The following is a 26431-nucleotide window of genomic DNA, read 5'->3' on the forward strand; positions in this document are numbered from 1 at the left end:
CCCAGTATCGCCCCTCACACCACTGGTCCTGAAGGAATCATCTGCCCTGGATTACCTGTGTTTCCAGTTTCTATCTGTACCAGAGTACATCCTCTGGTCTAGCCAGACTTGCAAGGTAGAATTCGGATCATGATGGTGGGGGGGAGGAAGCATTTAGGAACTAGAGGAAAGTTGTATTTTTCATCATTGCTAAATCACACCGTGACTGGCTCGTCTCCACTCTGCACTCCCCCCTTCATTCACTATAGTAAGATTTTTTTGTTCTGATGATGCCTTATACATAATCCCTTCGATACCTTGTGATCTCACAGGCTGGTGTGCTTCTTACATGTGGGCTTTGTTGCTTCTGAGCTAGATGGCCGCTTATTTACCTTCAAGCCTCTAAGACCCCAGACGCTATACCTTTTGAGAGCCAAGCACCATCAGCTTTCTTCGCCATATTTGCTTATGAACCCATTTGCCTTTGGTGATCGTATCATGGAGGTGTGCACTCAGTGATATGATTGTTTTGTTCTTTGATGCCTGATACTGATCCCTTCGGCACCGCGTGATCACACACGCTGTTGTGTTCTTCCATGTAGGCTTTGTTGCTTCTGAGCTAGATGGCCGCTTGTTTATCCTCAAGCCTTTAAGACCCCAGATACTATATCGTCTGATAGCCTGGCACCATCAGCTTTCTTCACCACATTTGCTTATTCACCTGCTTTGTCTTCAGCGGTTGTGTCGGGAAGGTGAGCATCGTAGAATGCCAATTGAATAGAAGAAAGTATTCTTGCATTGAGAGAGTACTTGAGTGGAGGCCCAATGTCCTTCTGCTACCATAATTACTAAACCTATAAATATAGGCACATAGATCTATTTCTTCGTCCTCATATATAACTATATTTGCATATGTACATATCTTTATTTAGACCTCTATAAATGCCCCTTGCCTCCCAGCTCTTTCCTCTATTTCCCTTGACTTTCCTCCTGTCCCACAATCATGCTTAGTCTCACCTGGGTTTCAGCCATTCCTCTTGATTACATTACCCTTGATCATGCCCTACCAGGCCTCCCACACCCACCTCACCACCAATTTGGATCACTTTTTTGTGGTAAAATTAGGTACCTTGTCTGATATTCGGGTCGGCTTATACTTGAGTATATACAGTAGCTGTCTGAATGCTGAAACCATAAAAGTTTAATGTTGCACAGTGAGAAAAACTAGATGGCCAGTAAGATTTTGAAGAATTCTATTTTTAATACCTTTATTTTTAATGAAAAGATGATATGTTCTTACAGTCCCATCAAAAATTCTGTGATCACTTATTTATTGCATGCCTTCCTAAATGAATTTATATTTTTTTAAAGAAAGCCAATTTGTTGTTCATTACTAGTAGCTCAGTCAACACAATGGATAGTTTGTCTTCCTTACTGTTATGTGATTAAGTTGAATGACTGCTAGTTCAATATTTTCCTACTTCATTTGCTTTGCCTTGGAGAATTAGAATTGTGTTTGAAAGGTTATTAAAATTGATAATAATTTACCTATAGCTACAGCTTAAAAAGATGAACACACAACGACTACTGTGTTTCTGTTGTAAGTGGCAAGTACTGTTCCCAGTAGCTGGTGAAACAACTAACTCTTGGATTCAATTATAATAACTAATGATATAGTTCTAATATTCAAAATATTTCTGGTGGATTTTACAGTATTTGGGAAATTGGTAAAACATCCTCGTTCTGGTTTAATTTACTTTCATTATAGACCAGAGGGTAGAAGAAATGCTGTTAGTCCAAAGTAATAGTCAATTCATTGTGAAAAATAATTAGGTTATATGCATAATATTTAGACTCATTTTCTTTTACATCTTTTTGTATTTTTTAACTTAATAACTTTGACAAAGTAAAACCAGGTTATCTTTGTAGTTTTAGTATTGCAGAGCAAATGGCTATTTTACATAAGATTAATTCTTTTTGCATACAATTTTATTAGTCTGAGTATACTAGAACTGGAAACCACACTGTGATATAATCAGGGTAAGATTTATATTAAGGATTATTTAGCTCTGATCAAAAAGAATGGCTATAAGAACTCAGGAAACTACTACTCAGGGAAGAACACACTTGAAAGCTTCCCTCTCCGGGTCAGTTCTTCTTGTTGGAAGATCTCCTTCAGCCCTGGGCAGAGCCTGTCTGCAGTTGGGCAGGCAGGAGTGCAGGTGGAGTGCAGGACACCAGCAGCTGGTGTCACGAGCTAGCTGCCCACATGGAAATTGGGTTGTCAGTAAGGGCATGGGGCTTTGGTTGAGGGGGCAGGTTACCTCCAGCTCAAGGTGCAAAGTTTCTGAAAAGCCATGTGTCTGGGAGTGTGCCTGTGGAAGAGCCCTACCTGCTGCCCTCATCCCTATACCACTTACCGACCCGTCATGCAACAGCCAGATGCTGCAAAGGGCCTCTTCCTTCTACATCGCCCCTTTAGTCTTCTGCTGAGAAACTTTAACATTATTCTCATGGAGAGATGCGTAAAAGATTCCAGCCATTATGGCAGTGCATAAGTCAAAGGATGAATTTGGAGCTTAGATGTCATCAATTAATAACCAGCACAATAATGCACTTCTCTCCCCCGACCCCTCAGGTTTGTTTTTGTTTATATAGTTATGTAGTAACTTAAAATGTTACTAATTGCCTTTCAGCTCTTGTTATTGCCTGTATTGCTTTTTTTTCAGTCCATAATTTCTTAGCCTTGGCACTGTCAGTATTTGGGGCCAGCAGGTCTTTGTTGTGGGGACCATCCTGTGGACACTGTAGTGTATTTAGCAGCATTCCTGGCCTTTGTTCTCTAGAGGCTTATCACACACATACAAAGCCTGTGACAGCCACAAATGTCGGCGCGCATTCCCAAACCGTCTTAGGAAGTAAAGTCCTCTCTAGTTGATAGTCACTGTTCTGAACCCTTGTTTTTCTCTGTTAGAACCAACTTAGATCTCTGTCAGGGAATTTCCTTAACGTGATAAAAGGGCATTTATAAAAAAAAAACCAAAACAACCCACAGGTAACATAATACCCAATGATGAAAGACTGAAAGTTCCCACCCCTATGTCTGTTTTCACCACCTCTATTCAATGCTGTACTGGAAGTTCTAGGCAGAGCAATTAGGCAAGAAAAAGAAATAGCATCCGTAAAGGAAGGAAAGAAGTAAAACTATCTCTATTGTTAGGTGACATGAGCCTTGCTGTGCTGTGGAGGCAGCAGCTCTGGCTAAGAACGACCCCATGTACAGCAGAATGAAACATTGCCTGGGCTGACGCCATCACCACACTTGTCTAAGATCCTTTCTATAAAAATGATGGATCCACCCAAAAAACAACTAGAGCTAATCCAAGAATTCCGCAAAGTTGCAGGATACAAGATCAACACACAGAAATCACTGTGTATTTAATTCACCTGTAATGAGATGTCCAAAAAGGAAAGTAAAAAGTTACATTACTTTTAGCAGTTCTGAAGTTTCCCTTACAACAGCAACTAAAAGAATAAGATATACAGGGGAAATTTAAGGATGTGGAAAACAAATGGGAATAAATAAAGGCAGTAAAATAAATGGGAAAAATGACCAATAGAAATGGAAATATATCTTATGGGAAAACTTGATTTTATCAAGGTATCATTTTCCAAAGTAATCTACAGATTCAACTCTTATAAAAATTCAAACATCCCTTTATTTTTTAATATAAAAAGATGATCTTTAAATTCATAGGAAACTTCAAGTGTTTCCAAATAGCAAGATAGTCTTTAAAAAGAAAGGATTTGAGAATAAAAGCCAAGACTGTGTGGTACTGGCATAAAGACAGACATGTACAGACCAATGAAACAGAATTGAGAGACCCATATACCCATGACCAATTGTTTTTGACAAGTGTGCTACATCCATTTATTGAGAGAAAACAAGAGTTGAACAGATCATGCTGAAGTAACTAGACTCACAGCAGATAAATGAACGTAGACCCCCTACCTCACACCACATTTTAAAAATTCTTGTATTTTCAAGCGAATAACACAAAACCTCAAGGCTAGCAGTTTGAAACTAGCAGAGTGGCATTATAGAGAAAGGTGAGGCCTTCTGCTCAGGTAGGAGTTAGTCTCATTGATTCTGTCCTCTGTGTTTCCCGCATCAAGAAGCTGCTTCGCATGGAAGCCAGAGCCATATCTCCCACGTGGCCATTCTGGCCAGCCGAGCCCCCCAGATGAGAGCTGCCCCCAGGCCAGCCCCAGCTGCTCACCCGCTGCTGCACCACAACCTGGTCTGATGGCCAAGATGTCAACCACAGCACCCCCTGTGGCTGTGGGCTCTGCTGTAGATCACACGCTGGCATGCCATTGCTGGAGACTTCAGTGGGGGAAGCAGTGCTGAGCCCACCAGGCTGACATCACTTACCAGAAGCCCCAGGGAGCCCAGATGGCATAGCAGCAGCAGTTTGGCCCTTGCCACTATAAGATAAAGCAGTTATTGGAGTGTGCCCAGAATCAGGGCAACCTCAAGCTCTGTAAGGGTTTCATTGAGGTGCTGAAGCAGTGCTGATTTGCAAACAGATTGGCCTAATCACATTCAGTTAAAGGAACTGGGGAATTCGTCTCTCATGACCAAATTAATTTAGCATGAATCGAGAACTGATAGTAGCCATGTAACATATGCAAGTTAATCACTTCCCTGCTTTCAGAATTGCCATGGAAGGCATTCTTTTGTATTGAGATGATGTCAGAAGTCTGGGGCGGGGTTTGTGTGGCCCCCTTAATCTAGCTGCTGTGATATAATTATTTGAATTAATGAAAATAAAGTTATTTTCTCCACCCCACCCCCAAGATTAAAAAAAGGCTTACAGTCTCAGGGATTCGGCAGTTCTCCTTGCCCTGCAGAGACACTGAATCAGAATCGGCTTGATGACAATAAGTTTTTATGTTTTGTATTTTTGGTTCTATATTTTCCAACCATGGCCTCTCCTCACAAATAATTTTCATAAACATCATCATGCCAATATTTTCTATACCTAAGTGTACCGTGTGCTTGTGAAAATAGTTCATGTGGGGAGGGTGCAATTAGAACACAAGCCTAGACAGTATGAGCTAGAATCGACTTGATGGCAGTAAGTTGTATTTGGCTGTGCACTCTTGATATGCCATCAGAAGTATGAACAATAACAAAATGAATAAATTAGACACAGTTTAATTTTTTACCTCAAGACATTAAGGAAATGAAAATACAGCATATAGAATGAGAATAGACAGAAGTCAGGTGTTCCATGATCCTTTAATTCCCCCTTCTCCATGAAGAAATCGTCTCAGGGGAGTGGGGAGGAGATGAGTCACTCAGGGTTCAGTGTAGCAACAATGAAACTCACAACCTTCCTCTAGTTCTTAAACGCTTCCTCCTCCCACTGTCATGATCCCAGTTCTACCTTGCAAATCTGGTTAGACCAGAGGATGCACAGAGGTACATATGGGAACTGGAAACACAGGGAATCCAGGACAGATGAACTCCTCAGGACCAGTGTTGAGAGTGGTGATACCAGGAGGGAAGGGGAGGTAGAAAGGGGGAACCAATCACAAGGATCTATATATAACCTCCTCCCTGGGGGGTGGTCAACAGAAAAGTGGATGAAGGGAGACGCCGGGCAGTGTAAGATAAGATAAAATAATAATTTATAAATTATCAAGGGTTCATTAGGGAGGGGGGAGGGAGGGGGAAGTGAAAAAGGAAAATGAGCTGATTACAGGAACCCAAGCAGAGGGCGAGTTTGGAGAGTGATGAGGGCAACGAATGTGTGAGTGTGCTTTACACAGTTGATGTGTGTGTGGATTGTGATGAGAGTTGTATGTGCCCCAATAAAATGATTTAGTAAAAGAAATCCTATCATATCTGGCCATGTATCTGATCAGGTTTTCATATCCAGAATGCACAAAGAATTTCTACAGCTCAACAAAAAAACAAACAGCCCAATTTAAGAGTAGGTGAATAATACAAGCAGGCATTTCTTCAGAGAAGCTATACATGTGGCCAATAAGCACATTAAAACATTCTCAACATTAATTCAACATTAGGGAAGTACAATTCAAGCCATAGTGACATAACTCCCCCATTAAGATGGCCATCACCAAACAAAACCGAAGGGTCTGTGCCAGTTGCGACCATCCAGCATTGTTGGTGGCAACAGGACATGGCATAGCGGCTTTGGAAAACAATATTGCAGTTTCTCAAAAGGTTAAAAATAAGAATTGCCGTGTAACCTCTTAATTTCACTCCTAGTTACTTAACCAAGAAAGTTTAAAACATATTTACATGAGAATATATTCATACAGTTGAATATTATTAGCCCATACTAATGAAGTACTCGTACATGCTGCAACATGTCCTTGGCCAGCTGTAATGTTAATTGAAAAAAGTCAGATCCAAAAGTTCACATATGAAAAAGTCCATATATCTGAAGTGCCGAGAGTTGGTGAATCCATAGAGACAGGCATTAATGATTGCTGGAGGCGAAGCATGGGGAGACTAGGAAGTGACTTGATGGGTAAGAGGATTCTTTCAGGATGATGAAAGTATTCTAGAATTCTGTGGTGATTGCTCAATTCTGTGGATGTATATATAAAACAACTACATAGTTTTGTCCTTTAAACAGGTAAATTTTATGGTGTGTTACTTTTATCTCCGTAAAACTGTTTGTTTATTTTAACGATCCTGAAAGTTTAAAAAAAGTGCTGTTTAATGTTTGAGATGAAACTACAATCAGCGGTGTTTCTCCAAAACGTTTCTTTTTTTTTTTCCGTAATTCTTTTAATTTATTTTATTTTATTTTTTTTTAATTTTAACAATTTATTAGGGGCTCATACAATTCTTATCACAGTTCATACATATACATACATCAATTGTATAAAGCACATCTGTACAGTCCCTGCCCTAATCATTTTTTTCTCTTTTCTTTTTTTACATTTTATTAGGGACCCATGCAACTATTATCACCATCCATACATATACATACATCAATTGTATAAAGCACATCCATACATTCCCTGCCCCAATCATTCTCAAAGCATTTGCTCTCCACTTAAGCCCCTTGTATCAGGTCCTCTTTTTTTTTTCCCCTCCCTCCCCTTTCCCCCCTCCCTCATGTGCCCTTGGTAATTTATACCTCGTTATTTTGTCATATCTTGCCCTATCCGGAGTCTCCCTTCCCCCCCTTCTCTGCCGTCCATCTCCCAGGGAGGAGGTCACATGTGGATCCTTGTAATCAGTTCCTCCTTTCCAACCCACTCACCCTCCACTCTCCCAGCATCGCCCCTCACACCCCTGGTCCTGAAGGTATCATTCACCCTGGATTCCCTGTACCTCCAGCCCTCATATGTACCAGCGTACAGCCTCTGCCCTATCCAGTCCTGCAAGGTAGAATTCGGATCATGGTAGTTGAGGGGAGGAAGCATCCAGGATCTGGGGGAAAGCTGTGTTCTTCATCGGTACTACCTCGCACCCTAATTAACCCATCTCCTCTCCTAAACCCCTCTATGAGGGGATCTCCATTGGCCGACACTTGGGCCTTGGGTCTCCACTCTGCACTTCCCCCTTCATTTAATATGGTATATATATACATATACACATATATACACACATACTTATATCGTTTTTTTTGCATGATGCCTTATACCTGGTCCCTTGGCACCTCGTGATCGCACTGGCCGGTGTGCTTCTTCCATGTGGGCTTTTTTGCTTCTGAGCTAGATGGCCGCTTGTTCACCTTCAAGCCTTTAAGACCCCAGACACTATCTCTTTTGATAGCCGGGCACCATCAGCTTTCTTCACCACATTTGCTTATGCACCCATTTGTCTTCAGCGATCCTATCATGGAGGTGTGCAGTCAATGATATGATTTTTTGTTCTTTGATGCCTGGTAACTGATTCCTTTGGGACCGCTCGATCACACAGGCTGGTGTGTTCTTCCATGTAGACTTTGTTGCTTCTGAGCTAGATGGCCACTTGTTTATCTTCAAGCCTTTAAGACCCCAGTCACTATCTCTTTTGATAGCCGGGCACCATCAGCTTTCTTCACCACATTTACTTGTTCACCCACTTTGGCTCCAGCCGTTGTGTCGGGAGAGTGAGCATCATAGAGTTCCAATTTAATAAAAGAAGGTATTCATGCAGTGAAGGAGTGTTTGAGTAGAGGCCCAAGGTCCTTCCGCCACCTTAATACTTGACCTATAAATATAGACACACAGATCTATTTCCCCATCTTCCTATATATATTTGCATGTACATGTCTTTGTCTAGACCTCCATGAATGCCCTTTGACTCCTAGCTCTTTCCTCCATCTCCCTTGACTTTCCTCCTGCCCTACTACCATGCTTCATTGCCACCTGAGCTAGAGTATACCTCTTCTCTAAGCAACCTTACCCTTGATCATTTCCCACCATGCCTGCCACTCCCCCTTCTCTACCATTTGGGGTCCCATGTTTTTCCCTTGTCCCTGGGTTTGTTAACACCACTTCCTTACCCCCCCTACCCCCCAACCCCAAGTCCCCCCGGAACTGTCGGTCTGTTGTTTTTCCTCCAGATAGTTCATCCAGCCTGTCCTATTCAGACAGACCTGTGGAGTCACTAACATGCACGAAAACAAGACAGAGGAAAACAAAGCAACAGTATACAACCAGACAACAAAACAACAAAAACAAATATAAGAGAATCCTCTTTTCTGTTTAATTTTTATAGTGTTTGTATTTTTACTTTGTTTCTTTAAACAAATTCTGGGTGGAATTAATTTTGATCTCTTGAAGCTAAGCCTTTAACATTTTTAGACAGAAGCACCAAGGGAATCAAGACACTATCCTAATATGATACTTTTTGCTTTTATAACATGAGTAGCCTTATGTCTGGTGTAGCGGTTTTCTTATGGGGGAAAAAAAAATGACTGTAGGTATCTAAGAAGTACACAATAATGTAGAATCATCTAGCTTTATGTTTATGAATTACCAGATAAATTATATTTTAAAAAAATAATAGAAAGCCTTAGGGTCATGTTTTCATGTGAGTTACTATAATCTTACTCAATTCTGGTAAATTATTATCATTATAGACAGATTTGACCAGTTTTGGGCCATCAATCGGAAACTCATGGAATATCCTGCAGAAGAAAATGGATTTCGTTATATACCTTTTAGAATATATCAGGTATGTAAATTTATTAAAATGTGTGTTTGTGAAAGCTCAGCAATCTTTCTTGAGTCACTCTAGCTCAAAACTGCTCATCTTTCATAGTTGCCGAACAATGTATGTGAGAGCTTTCCAGAGATGTGTGTTTGCTGACAGCCGAGTGAGGGACTGCACTGAAATGTTGGGCCCGTGTCTCTCAAAGACAACCAACCCCTCAATGTTGTAAATGCTTAAACACTGTCAGCTCCTTAAGAGCAAAGGAATGATGCTATTACTTTATGGAAGGGTTTTTTATTGTCTAATGCTTGTGCCTGTGTACAGAAGAGGAATCTTTTCCTGTGCAACTTTCTGTTGGGGGCAAAACTCAGATTTATCCAGATTATTGCTATTATAACACAGACGGATTCTGAGGGAGGATAAAGGGAGAAAAGGAAAGAGAATGGGTATATGAGAGAGAATGGTTTTATAAATTATATAATTCGCATGTGGGAAGCTGGAGAATTCTCTAAATTTGCTTGAGAAAATCTGGCTGCCAGGTGTGGCCTCTTCAGTGCTGCCTGGTCTTCCCTGTGTCGGGGCCGTTGGTAGTTTCCCCAGAAAGACACCAAGGCTCTGAGGACTTTTTGGTTCTCAGTTGGATTGTTTGTTTTCCTGGGATTCCACCTTCATAACATTCTTTTTGGAATGACTCCTTTTCCATTTGGTTCGGTTTTTTCGGTTTGATGAAATCTTATGAGTGCGCTGTGTATGACATAGGAACAACTTGGAGCCCTGTTATTGTTGGTTCCTGGGTGTCCTAGGTTTCTCAGGCTCGTTTTGCATCTTTATTCACCTCTTGATGAAAGGAGGATGGGCTCTGCTCTCCCCTTTTCCAATTAGGTGATCTTAAGGGATCATCAGATTTCTGTTTCTTGACTCCTGTACATCTGATGTTTGGTTGTGATGGACAGTCCATTGATTAAATGCCACTTCTACTCATGCAGTACTTTGATTAGTCAGTCCCTCCCATGTCTCGGACACTGTTGCTGTGCTGGTTGGTGGTGACTCTTGGGTTGCTTCTGGCTCCTGACGAGCCCAGATGTGCAGAGTAGAATTGGATTCCAAAAAGGTTTCAGGGTTGTGATCTTTCAATCCAGCACTGGGTGGGAGTGAGCCACCGACCTACTAGCTAACAGGCAGTGTGTAGTCCTTTGTGCCTTGGAAGGACTGCTGCCTCCGTAATGTTACTTGAAACTTTAAAGTCAGTAACTAAAATCTGAATCCTCGAAGACTGGAGGCTGAAGAATATCAAGTCATTTGCACAGGGTCATTCTAGTGGACAAACTAGAATTCAGACATCAGCCTGACTCATGAGTCAAGTGTGATTTTATTTATAAAAGCTGTGTTGAAACATGGAATTTTTATGACATAACTACCAGATAAGTGAAAATCCACCTGGACTAATTAAGTTGCTATAACTGCTCTCTCCCCCCACTTCAGAAAAAAATAAGCTATGACTCTTCTTAATAGACTGACTTTTCTTTGGTTTGTAGAAAACTCTAGTTCTTTTTTTTCATGTGTGATATGCTTATCATGGGTTCAGAATGACTATAACCAAGTGATAGGATTTTAGTGGTAAAAGTTAAATACGTTCAAAACCAATCTAAAACTGTTACAGACCAAAATGTGTCATTTCTGTCATTTACATAACAGTTTAGGTTGGTGTGAGAGTTTCAGGCTTCTTGTGTTCCTGAAATCCAGGTGTTTAATATTAACGAGAATTCTAGAGATGAGGTTAATGGCAGGAAGTGTTTCAGAAATGTAACCAAAATGCTTTTTAGAATGGTACATGTAAACAGATGGTGATTAATGAGGGTATTTATCACAGAGATTTGTAAAATGACTGGGAAGTCTTTGGTCTTTAGATTGTAGAGTGAAAGTTAAGGCACATCATTTCTGCTTGCCCAAAGGCAGTAGAATCAAATATTTTTCTGTCTCTATACTTTAGATAAGACAAGTCTGTATTGTTCATTCCTCGATTTACTCACAATATTTGCCTGCTGTGTACAGAGAGTACACGTGGCTATTAAAATCATACATCACCCTTTACAGAGCTTATTGTCTAAAGGTAGAAATTATACAAACAAGTGTAAAATTGCAACAATCGTTGGTGCTGTAGGAGAGAGTAAATAGTACACTGGAAGTCTGTTCCCAGAGGTTTCCTTGAGGAAGTATTGCGCCCCCCAGTTTCTTGACAAATTGATGACAAAGAGTGATGAAAATAGCCAGGGGTGGAAGGGCCATTGTGAGGCTGAGGACAGCCTGTTTGTCCGAGGACAAAGAGTTGGAGGGAAAGAAGGCTGCAGAGGTAGGGGGTCAGATCATATTAAGGATTACTCTCCTTGTCCTAAAAAGAATGAGGAGTTTTAAGGGATTTTTAACAATCTCAGTGTCCTTATTAGGTACCATTCCAGTTGGTTTTCACTCAGTTCTTCTTGTTAAAAAACGAGGAAACACCACCTAATTCTGACCAGCCCCACAATTATTCTTATGTATAATCTCAATAGAGTTATTTTTCATCAAAGATTTAATCATCTACAGTTTTCTGTGTATTTTTCTTAAGAAAATTTAATAAAACTATTTATAATTTAAAACCAAAATTAAAGCTTACCTAGTAAAAATAGCCCTGACTTTTCTTTAAGAGTTGTCAGTTATGTAGTAGGTAAGTTAGAATTTTAATATACTTAGGTTAAAACTTTCATTAGCCCCATCTGCTTCCTTTCCTGTTTATTGTTTCAGTGTAAAAGTATTGATGTATATCACTAAAGTTCCATTCATATTTCAATTTTATTGTTTTCCATTAGAGTCTACATCTTGCATTAACATCTAAAATTAAAAAACCAGAGACCAAAAAGAGGAACTTTTTAGTCATTAAGCTGATTATTAATGCTTTTGACTTAGTTTTGTACTCATTTCAAAAAGAAACCCTTGGTAATTATAATGTGTTTTGAACTATGCAGAGATATTTAAAATGTCTTTAGCAGAACAGAATATAAATATATGGTACTCAGCACAATATGTTAATTTTTAACAGTGTAGTGTCGTTTATGGCCATGAAATGTGATGTAAAGTGAAACAATATGTGATGTAGTCTACAACTTAATTATTGAAAAGTATTTCTTTGCTCATGGTAAAAATTAATAAAATTAAAAGGTTATTGTGGTAAGTGGGATTTATTTTAACCCTTAAAATTGATTTACATGTTTGTGAAGGTATTGCTTTGACTAAGGAACTGTGGAGCTCTAATAGTAAGATAGGACCTTTAGTGTCAAAAAGGATCTTCCTTATATATGCATACACTACATGAGTATGTGAAAGTGACTGGTGCCCTCAGGATTCATGATGAGGAAGAATTACCTCTGTCTTTCGATGTGTAGTCGAAGAACAGATGAGGTGGTTCGAGTTGGAAGAATGGCGAGAATTTGGATATTTGTGGTAACTGGGGGGTACATTTTAGATAGCAAGGGCATAAGTAATTGATTTGTCTGGCTTAAAACAGAGATGTTTTTTCTTTTGGTAAAGTTTGTTTTTTCTTTTGCTAAAGTTTGATTTCTTTTGGTAAAGTTTAAGCACCATCATACTAAGTATTTTACATATCTTGTCTTATCTTAACTCTGAAATTTTTTTCTTTTTTACTGATGAGGAAAATGGGTTTAGACAGGTGAAGTAACCTTCTCAAGGCAATACAACTTAATCAAAATGCAGTAGTGCCTTTATTAAGTGCCATGGAGTCAGCTTCAACTTGTAGCTCCTCTATGTACAACAGGCCAAACATTGCCCACTCCTGTGCCATCCTCACAGTCATTCTTGTATCAGGTCATGGTTGAAGCCACTGTAGCAGTCCAGGGTCATACTCTGTTATGTTGACCCTCGTTTGTACCAAGCATGAGCGACATTCTTCTCCAGGGACTGCTCCCTTGTGATAACATATCCAAAGTATGATACCAAGTCTCACCATCTTTCCTTCCAAGAAGCATTCTGACTATACTTTTTCCAACTCAGATTTGTTCATTCTTCTTAACAGTGCACAACACATTCAATATTCTCCGCCAACAACTTTGGTACAGTTTCTGCTTGCATGTGAGGTGATTGAGAGTACTGTGGTTTAGGTCGAGTGCACCTTAGTCTTCAAAGTGATGTCTTTGCTGTTTACCACATCCAGGAGATATTTTACAGTGCGTCATTTGATTGCCTGGCTTTTGTTTCTATGGGCATTGTTTATGGATCCCAGTAAAATGAAATCCTTCACATCTTCATTCTTTTCTCCATTGATTGTAATGGTACTTAAATTGGCCCAGCTATGAGGTATAAACCATATTAAACACTGAAAGATTCTACAGGCAAAATATCAAATGATACAGGAAGCATCAAGAGAAGGTGGACAAAAATACACAGAACCCCTGTACCAAAAAGAAGTGATTGATAGCCCACCATTTCAAGAAGCAGCAGAAGAAGAAGAATCAATGGCGCTGACACAAGAAGTTCATACTGCACTGAATATGTTAGCCAGAAATCTTTCAGAAAGCCGAGGAAGCCCTGGAAGCACTCACTTTCTATACCAGGAAATTTGGAAGACAGCTACCTGGCCAACTGACTGGACGAGATCCATATTTGTGCCCATCCCAAAGAAAGGTGACCCAACAGAATGCTCAAACTATAGAATGCTATCATCGATAGTGCACACAACTAAAATTGTGTTTAAGATCATCCAGTAACAGTTGTAGCAATACATTGACAGGGAACTGCCAGAGGTTCTGGCTAAATTCACAAGAGGACATAGAACATTGTATATCTTGCTCAAAGCAGAGAATATCAGAAAGAGGTTTGCTTGTATTTCATTGACTACGCCAAGTATTCAACTGTGTAGACCATAATAAACTGAATAGCCGTGAGAGGAGTGGGGATTCCAGAACACTTCATCGTGCTCATTCGGAATTGTACACGAATCAAGAGGCCATTGTGTGTACAGAACCAGGGAATACCGCGAGGTGTAAAGTCAGGAAATGTGTGTGTCAGGGTTGTATGTCACCATACTTGTTCAATCTGTAAGCTGACTAAATCATCAGAGAAGTTGGATTATATCAAGAAGAGTGCAACAGCCAGATTGGAGGAAGGCTTGTTAGCAACCTGTGATATGCAGGTGACACACCTTGCTTGCAGCACCTGCTGATGAAGATCAAGGATTGCAGCCTTCAGTATGGATTACAACTCAATGCAAAGAAGCCCCAAACCCTCGCACCTGGACCAATAGAAAACATCATGATAAATGGAGAAAAGGCTGAAGTCAAGGATTTTATATTGCTTGTTTCCACAATCAGTGCTCGTGGGAGCAGCAGTCGAGATCAATCAACACATTGCATTATGTAAATCTGCACAAACCTCTTTGGAGTGTTAAAGAACCAAGGATGTTACGTGGAGAACTAAGGTGCACTTAACCCAAGTCATGAGACCGTAAGCGAATCGATGCATTTGAATTGTGGAAATGGAGAAGGATATTGAAAGTGCCATGGACTGCTAAAAGAACAAACCGGTGGGTACTGGAAGATGTAAGACAGAGTGCTCCTGAGGGGCAAGGATGGCAAGACTTCATCTTACATACTTTGAATGCGTTGTCAGGAAAGACCAGTCCCCGGAGAAAGGCATCATGTTTGGTTAAATGAAGGGGTGATGAAAAAGAGAAAGGCCCTCAACGTGATGGGTTGACACAGTGGCTGCATGAATGGACTCAGTCATAGGAACAATTGTGAGGATGGCCCAAGACCGGGCAGTGTTTTGCTCCATTGTGCATAGCGTCACTATGAGTCGGAGCTAACCTGAAGGCACCTGACAACGACAAAGATTGTAACGGCTTCATCTATAAATGATTCAAATCCTCTACCCTTTCAGCTAGCAAGATTGTGTTATCTGCACATTGCAGATCGTTAATGAGTTTTGATTAAGAAGAGGTACATTGAAGAGTTTCGAGCAGAGGTGAACATAATCAGACTTAGTTTTTAAGGAGTAATTTTGACTACCGTGTTGAAAATTAGGGGAATAAGCTTAGAACTGCACAGATTCTAGTGCAGTAATCTTGGTGAGATGGTGTGTTGTTAGGTTGGGTTGTCTAGAGACTAGTGACATATGTAAGAAACACCCAGAAGATGCCCCAGCCCAGTCCACCTAAAGTCCATAGGTCCTTGCTAGGCAAAGCCTTCTGTAGACTCACTTAGCTACAGGTTGACAATGCAGAAAAGGAAGCAGGACTATCACATGATCTTGGTGCTGTGACCTCTGGTGCCTCTGTTGCTTCCACCTCTTCTCCAGGGGTCTCAGGTGTGCTCTGCTCTTTTAGAGCCTTCTTATTGGTCCTAAGATTCTCTGTTTCTGCGTCTATACCAGGGGAATCACAAAACTGACCAATCTGCATTGGTGTTTCACATGTCCTGTTTGCATGCTCCCACCCAGTCCATTGATGGGAGGTACAGCGACTGGATGTAAGTCCAGTCAAGTAATAACCGTTTGAGGAACTGCTAGGCTGTTTTCCAGGGCGACGGCACCATTTCACATTCCCACCAGCATTGTCTGTGGATTGAGATTTCTTCACATCCTGGTTAACACTCGGTACTGTCTTTTCCCCCAAGTGTAACTTTATTTTCTTTTTTCCAGCAGTTTTGTTCTTAAGTAATTTATATATCATATGATTCTATAGTTCAATCATTCAGTCATATCACAGAGGATTGTACAATCACCTCCACATTAATTTTAGAACATTCTGCGTCTTTAAGATGATTCATGCTATCACAATTTGTTCTAGTGCTACCTCCCCTCCCCTCTCCTGTCCTGTCTGTTTTTTTATTGTGGCCGTTGTACTCGTTATAAAGTAATATCTCATTGTGGTTTTGATAGGCATTTTTCCAATGACTAATGACGTTGAGTATCTTTGTATGTACCTACTGACCATTTGTATATCTCAGGAGAAATGTGTATTTAAACCCTTTGCTCATTTTAAAATTTATTTGTATTGAAGGTTATTTATATTCCGTAGACCTTTATAAGGTATTTACTTTGTAAATATTTTTTTTCTATTCTGTGGTTACCATTTGGTTTTCTTTTCATTTTCATTTTTATTTATGGGACCGTTGAGACACAAATGTGGCGCAGTGGGTTAAATTAGGCATTGAGCTGCTAACTAACTTAAAGGTTGGAAGTTCAAACCCACAAGCTGTTTTGTGAAAGAAAAATGAGGTAGTTTGTTTCTCTAAAGATTTACACCTTCAGAAACCTTAAGGAACAGTTCTCTGTCCTATAATGTTGCTATGTATGCAACTTCAGGGCAGTAGATTTTAAGCACCAAAGTTTTAATGTTTATGAAATCCAAGCCATCTGGTTGTTTTTTGCCCCTTTGGTTGCTTGTGCTTTAGGGTTGTCATGTCTAAGAAACTATTGCCTAATCCAAGGTCATGGAGATTTACTCTCATGCGTTTTTTAAGTTTTGTACTTTTTTACTATTAGTGTCTTTAATCCATTTTGAAGAATTTTTTTTTTTATATTGTGAGACAGGGCTCAAATTTCGTTCCTTTGCGTGTGGATATTCTTTCCCTCATTGAATTGCCTTGACACCATGCTGAAAAATCAAGTGCCCATAAATGTATAGGTTTGTTTCCAAACTCTCAGTTCTGCCCATTAATATGTCTACTCTTATGGTGGTACCACACTGTCTTGATTACCATAAAGACTTTTTTAAGGAACTCCAGTGGTGACGCATAGGTGTGGTTGAACACTTGGCTGCTAACTGGAAGCACAGTGGTTTGAAACCACCCACCACTCCCTGGGAGAAAGTCTGATTGTACCATGGAAAACCCTGCAGGGCAATTTTGTCTTGTGGGAGAGGGTCTGTGTGAAGTGGAATGAACTAGACAGCAATAGGCAGTGTGTTTCAATGGGTAATATGTTTTGAAAGTAGAAGAAGGATAAAACTTTCTGAGCCCATAACAATTTACAGCCTGGGAAACCCACAGAGACAGTTGCTATGAGTCCGAATCAAGATATTTTGAAATCAAGGAGACTCTGTTTTTGTTGACTCTTTCAAAATTATTTTGGCTGTTCTACATCCCTTCTACTTTCACATGACTTTTAGTATTTTTTTTGTCCATTCCTGCACCAAAAGGCAACTTAGAGTGTGGTCTGAATTGTGTTAAATAGATAGATTCACTTGGGTAGTGTTGACTTCTTACTAATAGTAACTCTTACACAATCCTTGGCCCTGGTGTCTTTCATCTATTTAGGTCCTCTTTACTTTCTTTCACCAGTATTTTGTAGTTTTCAGTGTCTTAACTCTTGGGTTATGTTTGGTGATTAAATTCTTATGTATTTTGCTCTTTGGGGTATTTTTGGAGATAGGTTTGTGTTTACTTCATTTTTTGATAAATAATGATCCTATATACTGAACCTTGCTGAATTCGTTTATTATCTCCATATTTTTAAGACTGTATTTTCTCTTGCATCTTTATTTTCTTATATTTGCTGTCAGTTGGTTTAGTTTGCCTTTCTTAACATTAAGGAACAAGGTTAGGTTAAAAATTTGAATTCTTTTTCTTCAGTGTAGGTGCTAATAGCTATAAAATTTCTTATAAACATGCCATAGCTACATTCCATAAATTTTGGTATGTTTCATCTCAAAATATCTTTAAATTTCTTCTTCTTCTTTAACTCATTGGCAGGAATTTATTTAAAGACTCTTCAAGTTGCTGCAAACCCTTTATGATTTTCAGAAATTCGGATTTCAGAAAAATTTTATCTTAGCAATTTTTTACCGTCTTTGGAGAAGAGGAAACATGTCATTATTCACCATTACTGCTGATGTCACTACATATAATAATCTTACCGTTTCATCTTAGCTAAATTTCATAGAAATTTGAGCAAAAATAAAAACTGGGCCATTTATATATGTTTTAATTATTTCAAAAGCTAAAAATGTTTTCAGTATATTATGAACATGTGTATTGCTATAAACAGTAGAATTATACTCTGTGAAAGGGGCATATTCTTAATTATTTTGCCATTTTTCCCTCATATTGATTCATGATTAAAAAAAGAAAGAAAATTCTCTGACATGGTTTAAGATGACAAATGATTAAGATAGAGGTCTCTTTCAGTTAGGCTACTTTAATTTTATATCTTACCCTTCTCTGTGGTTTGTTGGTGGGTTCCTCTGCCTCGTGTTTCTGGGCCTCAATTTTTTATTTTGTCAAAGAGGGATAATATTTCATAAGTCTGGATTGAAAATTAAATCAATATTTTAATAGTATTAATACTGGGTATAAATTATAAGTAATGTGCTAGTTACACATGCTATTATTAGGATTATTTTAAGGTTTAAATCACTACCAAAAATATCATGAATTGTTTTACCAGCATCAATGATGACTTTTTTGCCTTCTAAATTCTTTTTCCCCCACTAGTGAAGCATATTTGATAATAACTCACTCCATTTCTCAACATAATTCTGGCCTTAGAATAAAATAGTCTGTCCTGTGAGACTGCTCAGCCTACTCTTCAAGTTCCCTCTTTTTACCACTTAACATCAAGTTCTCACACTTGATACCTGGTAATCATTTTGAACAAGTGAACAAATATGCCTTGGAAGGGAATGTTTGTGAAGCAAGGCTGACTCACATTCTGTGGACATGTTATCGCAAAAGACCGTGATGGCTGGAGGCTGCCCTGCCTGGTAAAGTAGAGGAAGAACCTTCAGTAAGATAGACTGACACTGTGGCTGCGACCAGGGGCTCAAACACCTAGTCATGAGAGGACCCAGAGCCGACAGTGCTTGGCTCCATTGTGCATGTGGTCACTGTGAGTTAGAACTGACTCCACGGCACCGTTCTTGATTAGTTTCTTAGCATTGCACACTCTCCTTACTAGAACCATTTTCCCTTATCCCCTTGTCCTTGGCACTGGCCTTACTTTACTCCCTGCCCGTCTTCTCGCTAAGACCCTGGTGGTTATGATGATAGGTCTTTCAGGATCCTTTCTCTCCCCCCAGTCAGATGCCAATTTGTTCTTAATCGAAAACATAGCTAGGTTCTAAACAGGTAACATCACGAGCTATTCCCTACAGTATCCTTGCTTTATTTTCTCGCTGTTTCAGGCCTTAACAGGGATAACTTCTTGCAATGTGTGTAAACCAATCACAATATCATCTGTCCTTCATACTATCTAAGAGTTATTTTTGCTTTCACTTTAACTATTTTAAAATATTTTCATCTCTTATGTTACAGCAAATGTAGTGGTTATGCACTGGGCTGTGGTTCGCATGGTCAGCAGTTTGAAACCGCCAGCAGCTCTGCGGGAGAAAGACTGGGCTTTCCGCCCATCAACAGTTACAGTCTCAGAAACCCACAGGGGGTCGCTTTGAGTCAGCACTGGCCCACGGCAGTGAGGGTGAGAGCTGGAGAAAGCCTTAGCAATCGTCTAGTTCCGACCTCTATTTTAGAAATGAGACCGTTTGACCTGCTGCCCAGGGTTCAACAGAATACTGTGTGTACTCGTGTATAAGCTGAGTTTTTCAGCACGTTTTTAAAGGCCGTTTTTGTGGTAAAATTAGGTGCCTCGTCTGATGCTCGGGTTGGCTTATACTTAAGTATATACGATATTTGACAGCATAACTAAGAATGTAGGTGCTAGATCACAAGCCTACTTTTTTCAATATTAACCATTATAAATATGATACTGGTATTTTATTAAGCTTTTTGGGTAACATTTCGCTTGTGTCTGTTGAATTCTTAGTTTCCCTGTAAACCAGTAACTTATAAATTCCTGGGGACAAGGATCATTTCATTTCTCCCAATGTCTTTACAGATGATGTTCAGAGACTTTCCTGCCATAATGAATGCTAGAATTCATGAGTGAATGAAGGGAAATTAATTTGTTTCAGTCTTTATATTCATAATATAAAATTCTCCCACTTACACATCTTAAAAGAGAAATTAGGTAGATGGAGGCCTGTAGGGGGCAGCCCAATACAACAGGTTGCTAAATAGATATACTGTTGGCTTAGACATTTCATATTACATTGATTCCTATGTAGATTTTGAAAATGAAAGCAGTTATTTATTATAAAGTTACATAGCAGGTAATTTTAGACAATGTCATGTATAAGAATGGGGCCACTTGTCAGATAATTTATTCTTTTTTTAAAGCAATGATTAAGAAGAAATCATATTTACTGGAACTTTTGTTTAATTTGTTTTATTAACAAATTTCCAGATAATCTCATGGCAAATCTTATCTTTCATTTATAGCTGAGGAAACAAGACTATCCCCAAGTTAATGATGTTAATCCCAAACCACTGGAGCTATTATTAAATGAGCCCAACATTTTCTTATTACCAATTTGTTGTCCCCAGCCAAGGCATTTTATTTAATATTTTCAAGATTATATATATATATATATAATATAGTTAAAACAAACTATAGATGACAGTAACATTTTTAATAATCTCCAGTATTTATTACTGAATATCAGCTACTCTTTTAAACATTTTACATGTATTCATTTAATTCTTCACTATATTCCCCAGGGTATGTCCTAAGGGCCTTCAACCAGTTGTGGGAAAATGGGATTCAAAGATAAAGTGAAACTCTCTTGTATTACTACTTCTGTAAGATTGGTTATGAAACTTGCGTATCGCCACTCTGATGAGTGGAAACAACTGCGCTTCTGAACCTAGGCCATCTAGTTCCAGAGCCTGCATGCTTTAATCACTGTTCCTTGGGATTTGTTGTTAAATTCACCTCTTTCATAAAGATTGTTTTTCAGGTTTTACACACAGCTTCTTAACTCTTCCTATCTCTGTTGCTTCCGGTGCCATTTTTCTGCTAACAGAGAAAACAAAGGGAGAGAAAGTACCCTCCCTGTAGTCTGAAGACAGCTGAAAAGGAGAGGTTTTCTTTTCTTGAAGAATGTTCTTTGTCCATTGAGTATTTCAGTATTTTTACTGTGACATTAAAACTTGAATTTCTCAAATTTAGGAATAGAAAGAAACTTCACATCCCATCCTTTTTTTGCATGAGCACTTGGCTTTTTAGAGAGGCATATTTTGATAAGATGGGCTTTAATTATTATAACAAAAAAATAAATATTTTTGCCCTGTCCACAAATGAATTCCTGATTTATGTATGGTACAGGAACAATTTCATTAAGGTATTCTCATATAGATGAAAAGAACCTTGCTATCAGTTAATTGGTATTTTTGGTATTATTTCTTTCTCATTCTTTGATAAATTCACTTTTCCTTAGTACCTCTTTGAGAATGTGAAAAGATACAGCAATCCATCCATCTAAATCAGTGAGACTAATTGGTCAGCTTGGAAATTTTAATGAAGTGTGGATTAATTATAGAGCAACTTAAAAATAAGTAACTATTGTCTAAAATGAAAGTGTAGCTGTTCCATAACTAAATTATTGAGTAGTGTTTACATCACAAAATATGCTTAGTGTATAATTTATTAAAATAAGTTTAAACTTGTTTGCCTCAGTTTTAAAAATTGCTTATGCAGATGTCTGTGACTACAGTTAGTGTGTGAGTTCCTCTGAGGTATTATCCACCTTGGTGTAATACAAGGGTGTTTTTTTTTAATTCATGGGGAAAATTGTCTTCTAATTCCATTCCTCCCATGGATTTTTTTAAAGTCCCTTGTATGTCCTCTATATTAGAACATCAGCTGGAGTCTTGCTGCTGCTTCGATGATTGATTTACAGAGCTTCATTTTTAGCACATCTCACTCGAGCTCCACATTTCCAAGTAATTAGATCGTGGAAATTGCCAACCTAAGCTTAGTTCCTGTTTTAAAAATATTCATTGCTTCAACCTTACTCTTCTGAAAGATCTTCAAAACCCAAATTTGTTCATTTTTTGCCCTACCACATGCATTCCAATCACAGAGAATGCCAATAGCCAGAAATGATCTCCCATTGTGTTGATCATTTTGTCTACTTCATGTTCTAAGAAAATGTGCTTACTCACTTACCTATTCCAGTAGTGAAAACTACCTTCTAGTTTATTTTCTTGCCCTGTTCTTCTCATAAATGATTTTCATATAACATGCCAGAACACACAGCACCTGTCTGTGAAGAACAGAATTACTAGGCTTTGAGTCTTAGTAGTGAGTGGTTCCTTCTTTTGGTTAAACATGAGAATTACTTTTGTCCTAGTCACTCATGATTTTAAAAAAACTGCTTGCTAATAATCCTGGCCAGGTAAATATATAGAAAGAGGACGAGGAATATTATATAAATAAAGATCAATTTTATAATTACAAAAGCTAATATCCTAGTCTTTATTTCAGTTTTGGTTGACGGTTCATAGCAGGGTATGTCTTACCTCTTCTTGAAGTGAGTGCCCAGGTCCCCATTTTTTGTGTGCTATATGATCCATGTTGGCAGTTGATAATAAGATTACCTGACATCGAGGGTAGAACTGCCCCTATGGATTTCCAAGAATGACTGTGGGATTTTGTAAAAAGCCCTGTCTTGCTCCTAAGGAGGGGCTGGTGGTTTTGAACTACCGACCTTGCAGATCGCAGCCAGTGTGTAACCACACCACACCAGGGTGCCTTTATTATAAGACAAGTCCTAAGGAAATTATATAGATACAAATGTATAGGTAAAACTCATTGTCAGGTTGTTTTAGACTCAGTGATGCTATAGGACAAATCTGAATAGTCCCTTAGTTTGGTTTCCATGGCTGTCAAAGTCTTTTTTTTTAAATCATGTTATGGGGGGCTCATACAACTCTTATCACAATCCATACATACATCAATTGGGTAAAGCACATCTGTGTATTCGTTGTCCTCATCATTCTCAAAACATTTGCTCTCCAGGCTGTCTGTCTTTACAGAAGCAGGCTGCTGCATCTTTATCATAGAACAACTGGTTGGTGTGAACTTTTCACCTTTTGCTTCACAGTTGAGTACTTTAAACTGCTTCTTGAGGACTACTTAATATGATTATAGGCATATTGATATATTCATTGATGTTAGTGATATTATATTAGGTGCAGATATTGGTATATACAGGGAACTCAAAAAGCTTGTGGGAAATTTCCATTATTTTTTTCATTCCATTTTTCCTTGTACATACAGCTGCTGCTGCATTTGTGTATTGTTTGTGGTCCATTACAATGCTAATTCTTTGGTAAGAAATTCAGTCTAATGTACACATTCAGTTGTATTCTCTGAATTGAATACTTTGAGAGCATTGTAAAACTGCTGTATGAAGAAAAGTTCAGTGCAAGCTAAAGGGCTGCTATTTGTGTTCACTGCCTACAAAGTGTAGGGTGTGGGGGAGTGGTATTTTTCAATGAAATGATGATTGTAATTACAAGCAAGGTATGTGGGCTATGTCTCCATCTCAGAGTGACCCTATCGGACCAGGTAGAACTACCCCTGTGGTTTTCTGAGACTAACTTTTTAGGAGAGTAGAAAGCTTCATTTTGATCCTGTAGAGCGGCTTATGGATTTGAACTGCTGATCTTGCAGTTGGCAGAGCAACTCGTACCCACTATGCCACCTTGTCCTATAGGGTCACTGTGAGTCGGAATCAACTCAATGGCAGTTAGGATGGGTTTTGGGTTATATGTCTACAATGACCGCAAACGTGACAATTGTGAGGATAGTACAGGACAGGGCTGTGTTTCCTTCTGTTGCTGTGAGTTTTGTCATTATGAGTCGGAATCAACTCAGTGGCACCTAACAATAAGAGTGGCATGTGTGTATCTGGCCATGGTCTCTTCATTTAAGTCACTTACCTGCAATCAGACATTGTGACACAGTTATATGCACAGCACAAATTAATTAAAATTGTGAAATTATATGAATTGTTAAGCCAAGCATTTCACGTGATCTTGAGTTCACTGATGAGTAAGTTTAGTTAGACACAATTGTGTGCTAGAGAAGGAGCTGAGTTGATTTGCATGAAACTTTTAAGAAGTCAAAGTAATAAGGTTACTTCTTTTTTTTTTAATTTTATTTTAACAATTTATTGGGGCTGATACAATTCTTTTCACAGTTCATACATATACATACATCAATTGTATAAAGCACATCCATACATTCCCTGCCCCAATCATTCTCAAGGCATTTGCTCTCCACTTAATAAGGTTACTTCTTACCATGCTTCAGAACTAACACTATTAAACGTGTCTTGACAACATTATTGTAAGTGAAAATAATAACGTTTGAAATTTAGAAATTTTACGTAGGTTTGGAATTAACATGTTTTTAAAGCTTAAGATCTAGAAATCCTATATCTCCTATATTTGGTTGCATGTTCTCAAAGCATAGGTAGGAGGGACATAGTTATTTCATGTAATCAAAGGCAAGAATTTATTCTATATAACAGCTTTTTACAATGTAGTCTATTGCAGTAGGTGCTTCGTCCTTTGGAACTTTTCTTCCTCATTTTTCTTGTCTTTGTATATATCCCAGTGCCCCTCCCCCATTGGGTCTCTCCTTTTCTCTGCATCACTAAATCTGAAAAGTGTTTTTACTACATACTAAATAAAGTATTTCCTATTTTAATTAAAGTTTTGAAGTTTACTTTTAAAAGCAGAGCCTCGCTAAAGGAAAAGTACCTCTATTAGCTTACATTTAAAATCCTTTTCATCATGATGAGGGTAATTATCTGTTACTTCTAAGAAGTAAGCCAGAACTAATTTCTGACTCTGTCTAGATGTTTAAAGTAACTTGGAACCAGCTTGGGACAGTTCTGACGTCTGCTGTGTAAGGCAGCATCCGTACTCTTGACTAGGTGTTCATTTTAGCTACAGATGCTTCATATAAAACAGGGTAGAGGAGCTTTCAAAAGGAGCTACACATCAAAGTGTAACTTGAACTCTGGTTGGTTTTCTACTTTGCTTGAGGAATGATTAATGAAGTAAACCAACAAATTTGCTCTTCCTCCTAATCTTCAGGTTTTTAATAATTGAGACTGCCTTGCCTTTCTAGGCCGTACCATATATAATTGAATGCATTTATTGCTCTGGAATGCTTTAACCATTAATATTCATTTTAGATATTCTAAATGTTCTTTAAAATAAGGCATTTTTCTTTTAATTGTAATTCATTCTAGGGACCAGTGCTGCTACTTTTAGAACAGTGAATGGAATTCAGAGTAAAGCATCATTTTGTGTCAGAATACCACATTTTATTTTTTCTGTAGTTTGCCCATAACTATTCGTGAGGCCAAGTTTATCACCTTTTGAGACCTGGTTTCTAAGTGGACTTTAAATACATACAATGATTATAGCTTTTAGCCACAATTTCTCCTCTTGCTGGTGAGTTCTTTGCAGCTGAATATTGTTTAAAGCCTCCCTATAGTCCCTTCAGTTTCTCAGATGGATAAGCGGTCACTTAAACTACCCAAGGTTTACATTAATCTTATATGTATATGATCCTTTTAAGGCCCTAGGTGGTTTCCATCTATTTGCTGTTGTGAACAGTGCGGCGATGAGCCTGTGTGTGTCTGTGTCTGTCATGGTGCGTATTTCTGTAAGATGTGGATCGAGTAGTGGGATTGCTCAGTGAGGTGGTATTTCTATCCTAAACCTTTGGAGGATGCACCAGACCACTTTCCTCAGTGACGACACCGTTCTTTTGCACTCCTTCCAGCAGTGTGTGAAGGTTCCTGTCTCCACTCCCTCAGCAGCATTTGTTGTTTTCTGTTTTGTTTTTTAACTTTATTGTCAATTCTGGGTGAGAAGATTTCTCATGGTTACTTTGTTTTGTATCTAGTGAATAGTGATCGTGAGCATTTCTTTATATGTTTGTTGGCCTCTGGTGCATTTTTTCATTGAATTATTAGTCTTTTTATTGCAGTGTTGGAATTTTTTTTAATGAACTTCAGAGATGAGTCAGTCCCTTGTCTGATAACTCGTCTCATTCTTTTTTCCGAGTCTGTGGTTTCTCTTTTTACTCTTGGTAAAATCTTTCAGTGTATGTATGTACCATATATACTCGTGTATAAGCCGAGTTTTTCCAGCACATTTTTATGCTGTTTTTGTGGTAAAATAAGGTGCTTCGGCTGATATTCGGGTCAGCTTATCCTTGAGTGTATATGGTATCTAATTTTTAGGAGGGCCCGGTCATCCAGTTTGTCTTCTGCTTTTTGTGTGTTATTCAGTTCTGTTTGAGATTGTATTTGTGCTGTGTATTGTAATAGGTCCCCTAAGTTTGTCC

The 26431-nt window shown here is 38.7% G+C and overlaps 1 protein-coding gene and 1 pseudogene across 3 annotated transcripts in view; both read left to right on the forward strand.

Annotated features, from left to right (window-relative positions):
• ATG5 (autophagy related 5) overlaps positions 1-26431 on the forward strand; it is a 117912-nt gene that overhangs the window by 60013 nt on the left and 31468 nt on the right. For 2 of the 3 annotated variants that reach the window (XM_075554714.1, XM_075554715.1), the window contains exon 6: positions 9099-9193. In XM_075554714.1, the coding sequence (XP_075410829.1) occupies positions 9099-9193 (95 nt within the window). The remainder of the gene's footprint in view (positions 1-9098; positions 9194-26431) is intronic. The other variant, XM_075554716.1, reaches the window with a different exon arrangement.
• LOC142453082 (coiled-coil-helix-coiled-coil-helix domain-containing protein 2 pseudogene) lies at positions 3437-4579 on the forward strand (annotated as a pseudogene).

This window comes from Tenrec ecaudatus, chromosome 7 (assembly GCF_050624435.1).
Source record: "Tenrec ecaudatus isolate mTenEca1 chromosome 7, mTenEca1.hap1, whole genome shotgun sequence".
Taxonomy (NCBI): domain Eukaryota; kingdom Metazoa; phylum Chordata; class Mammalia; order Afrosoricida; family Tenrecidae; genus Tenrec; species Tenrec ecaudatus.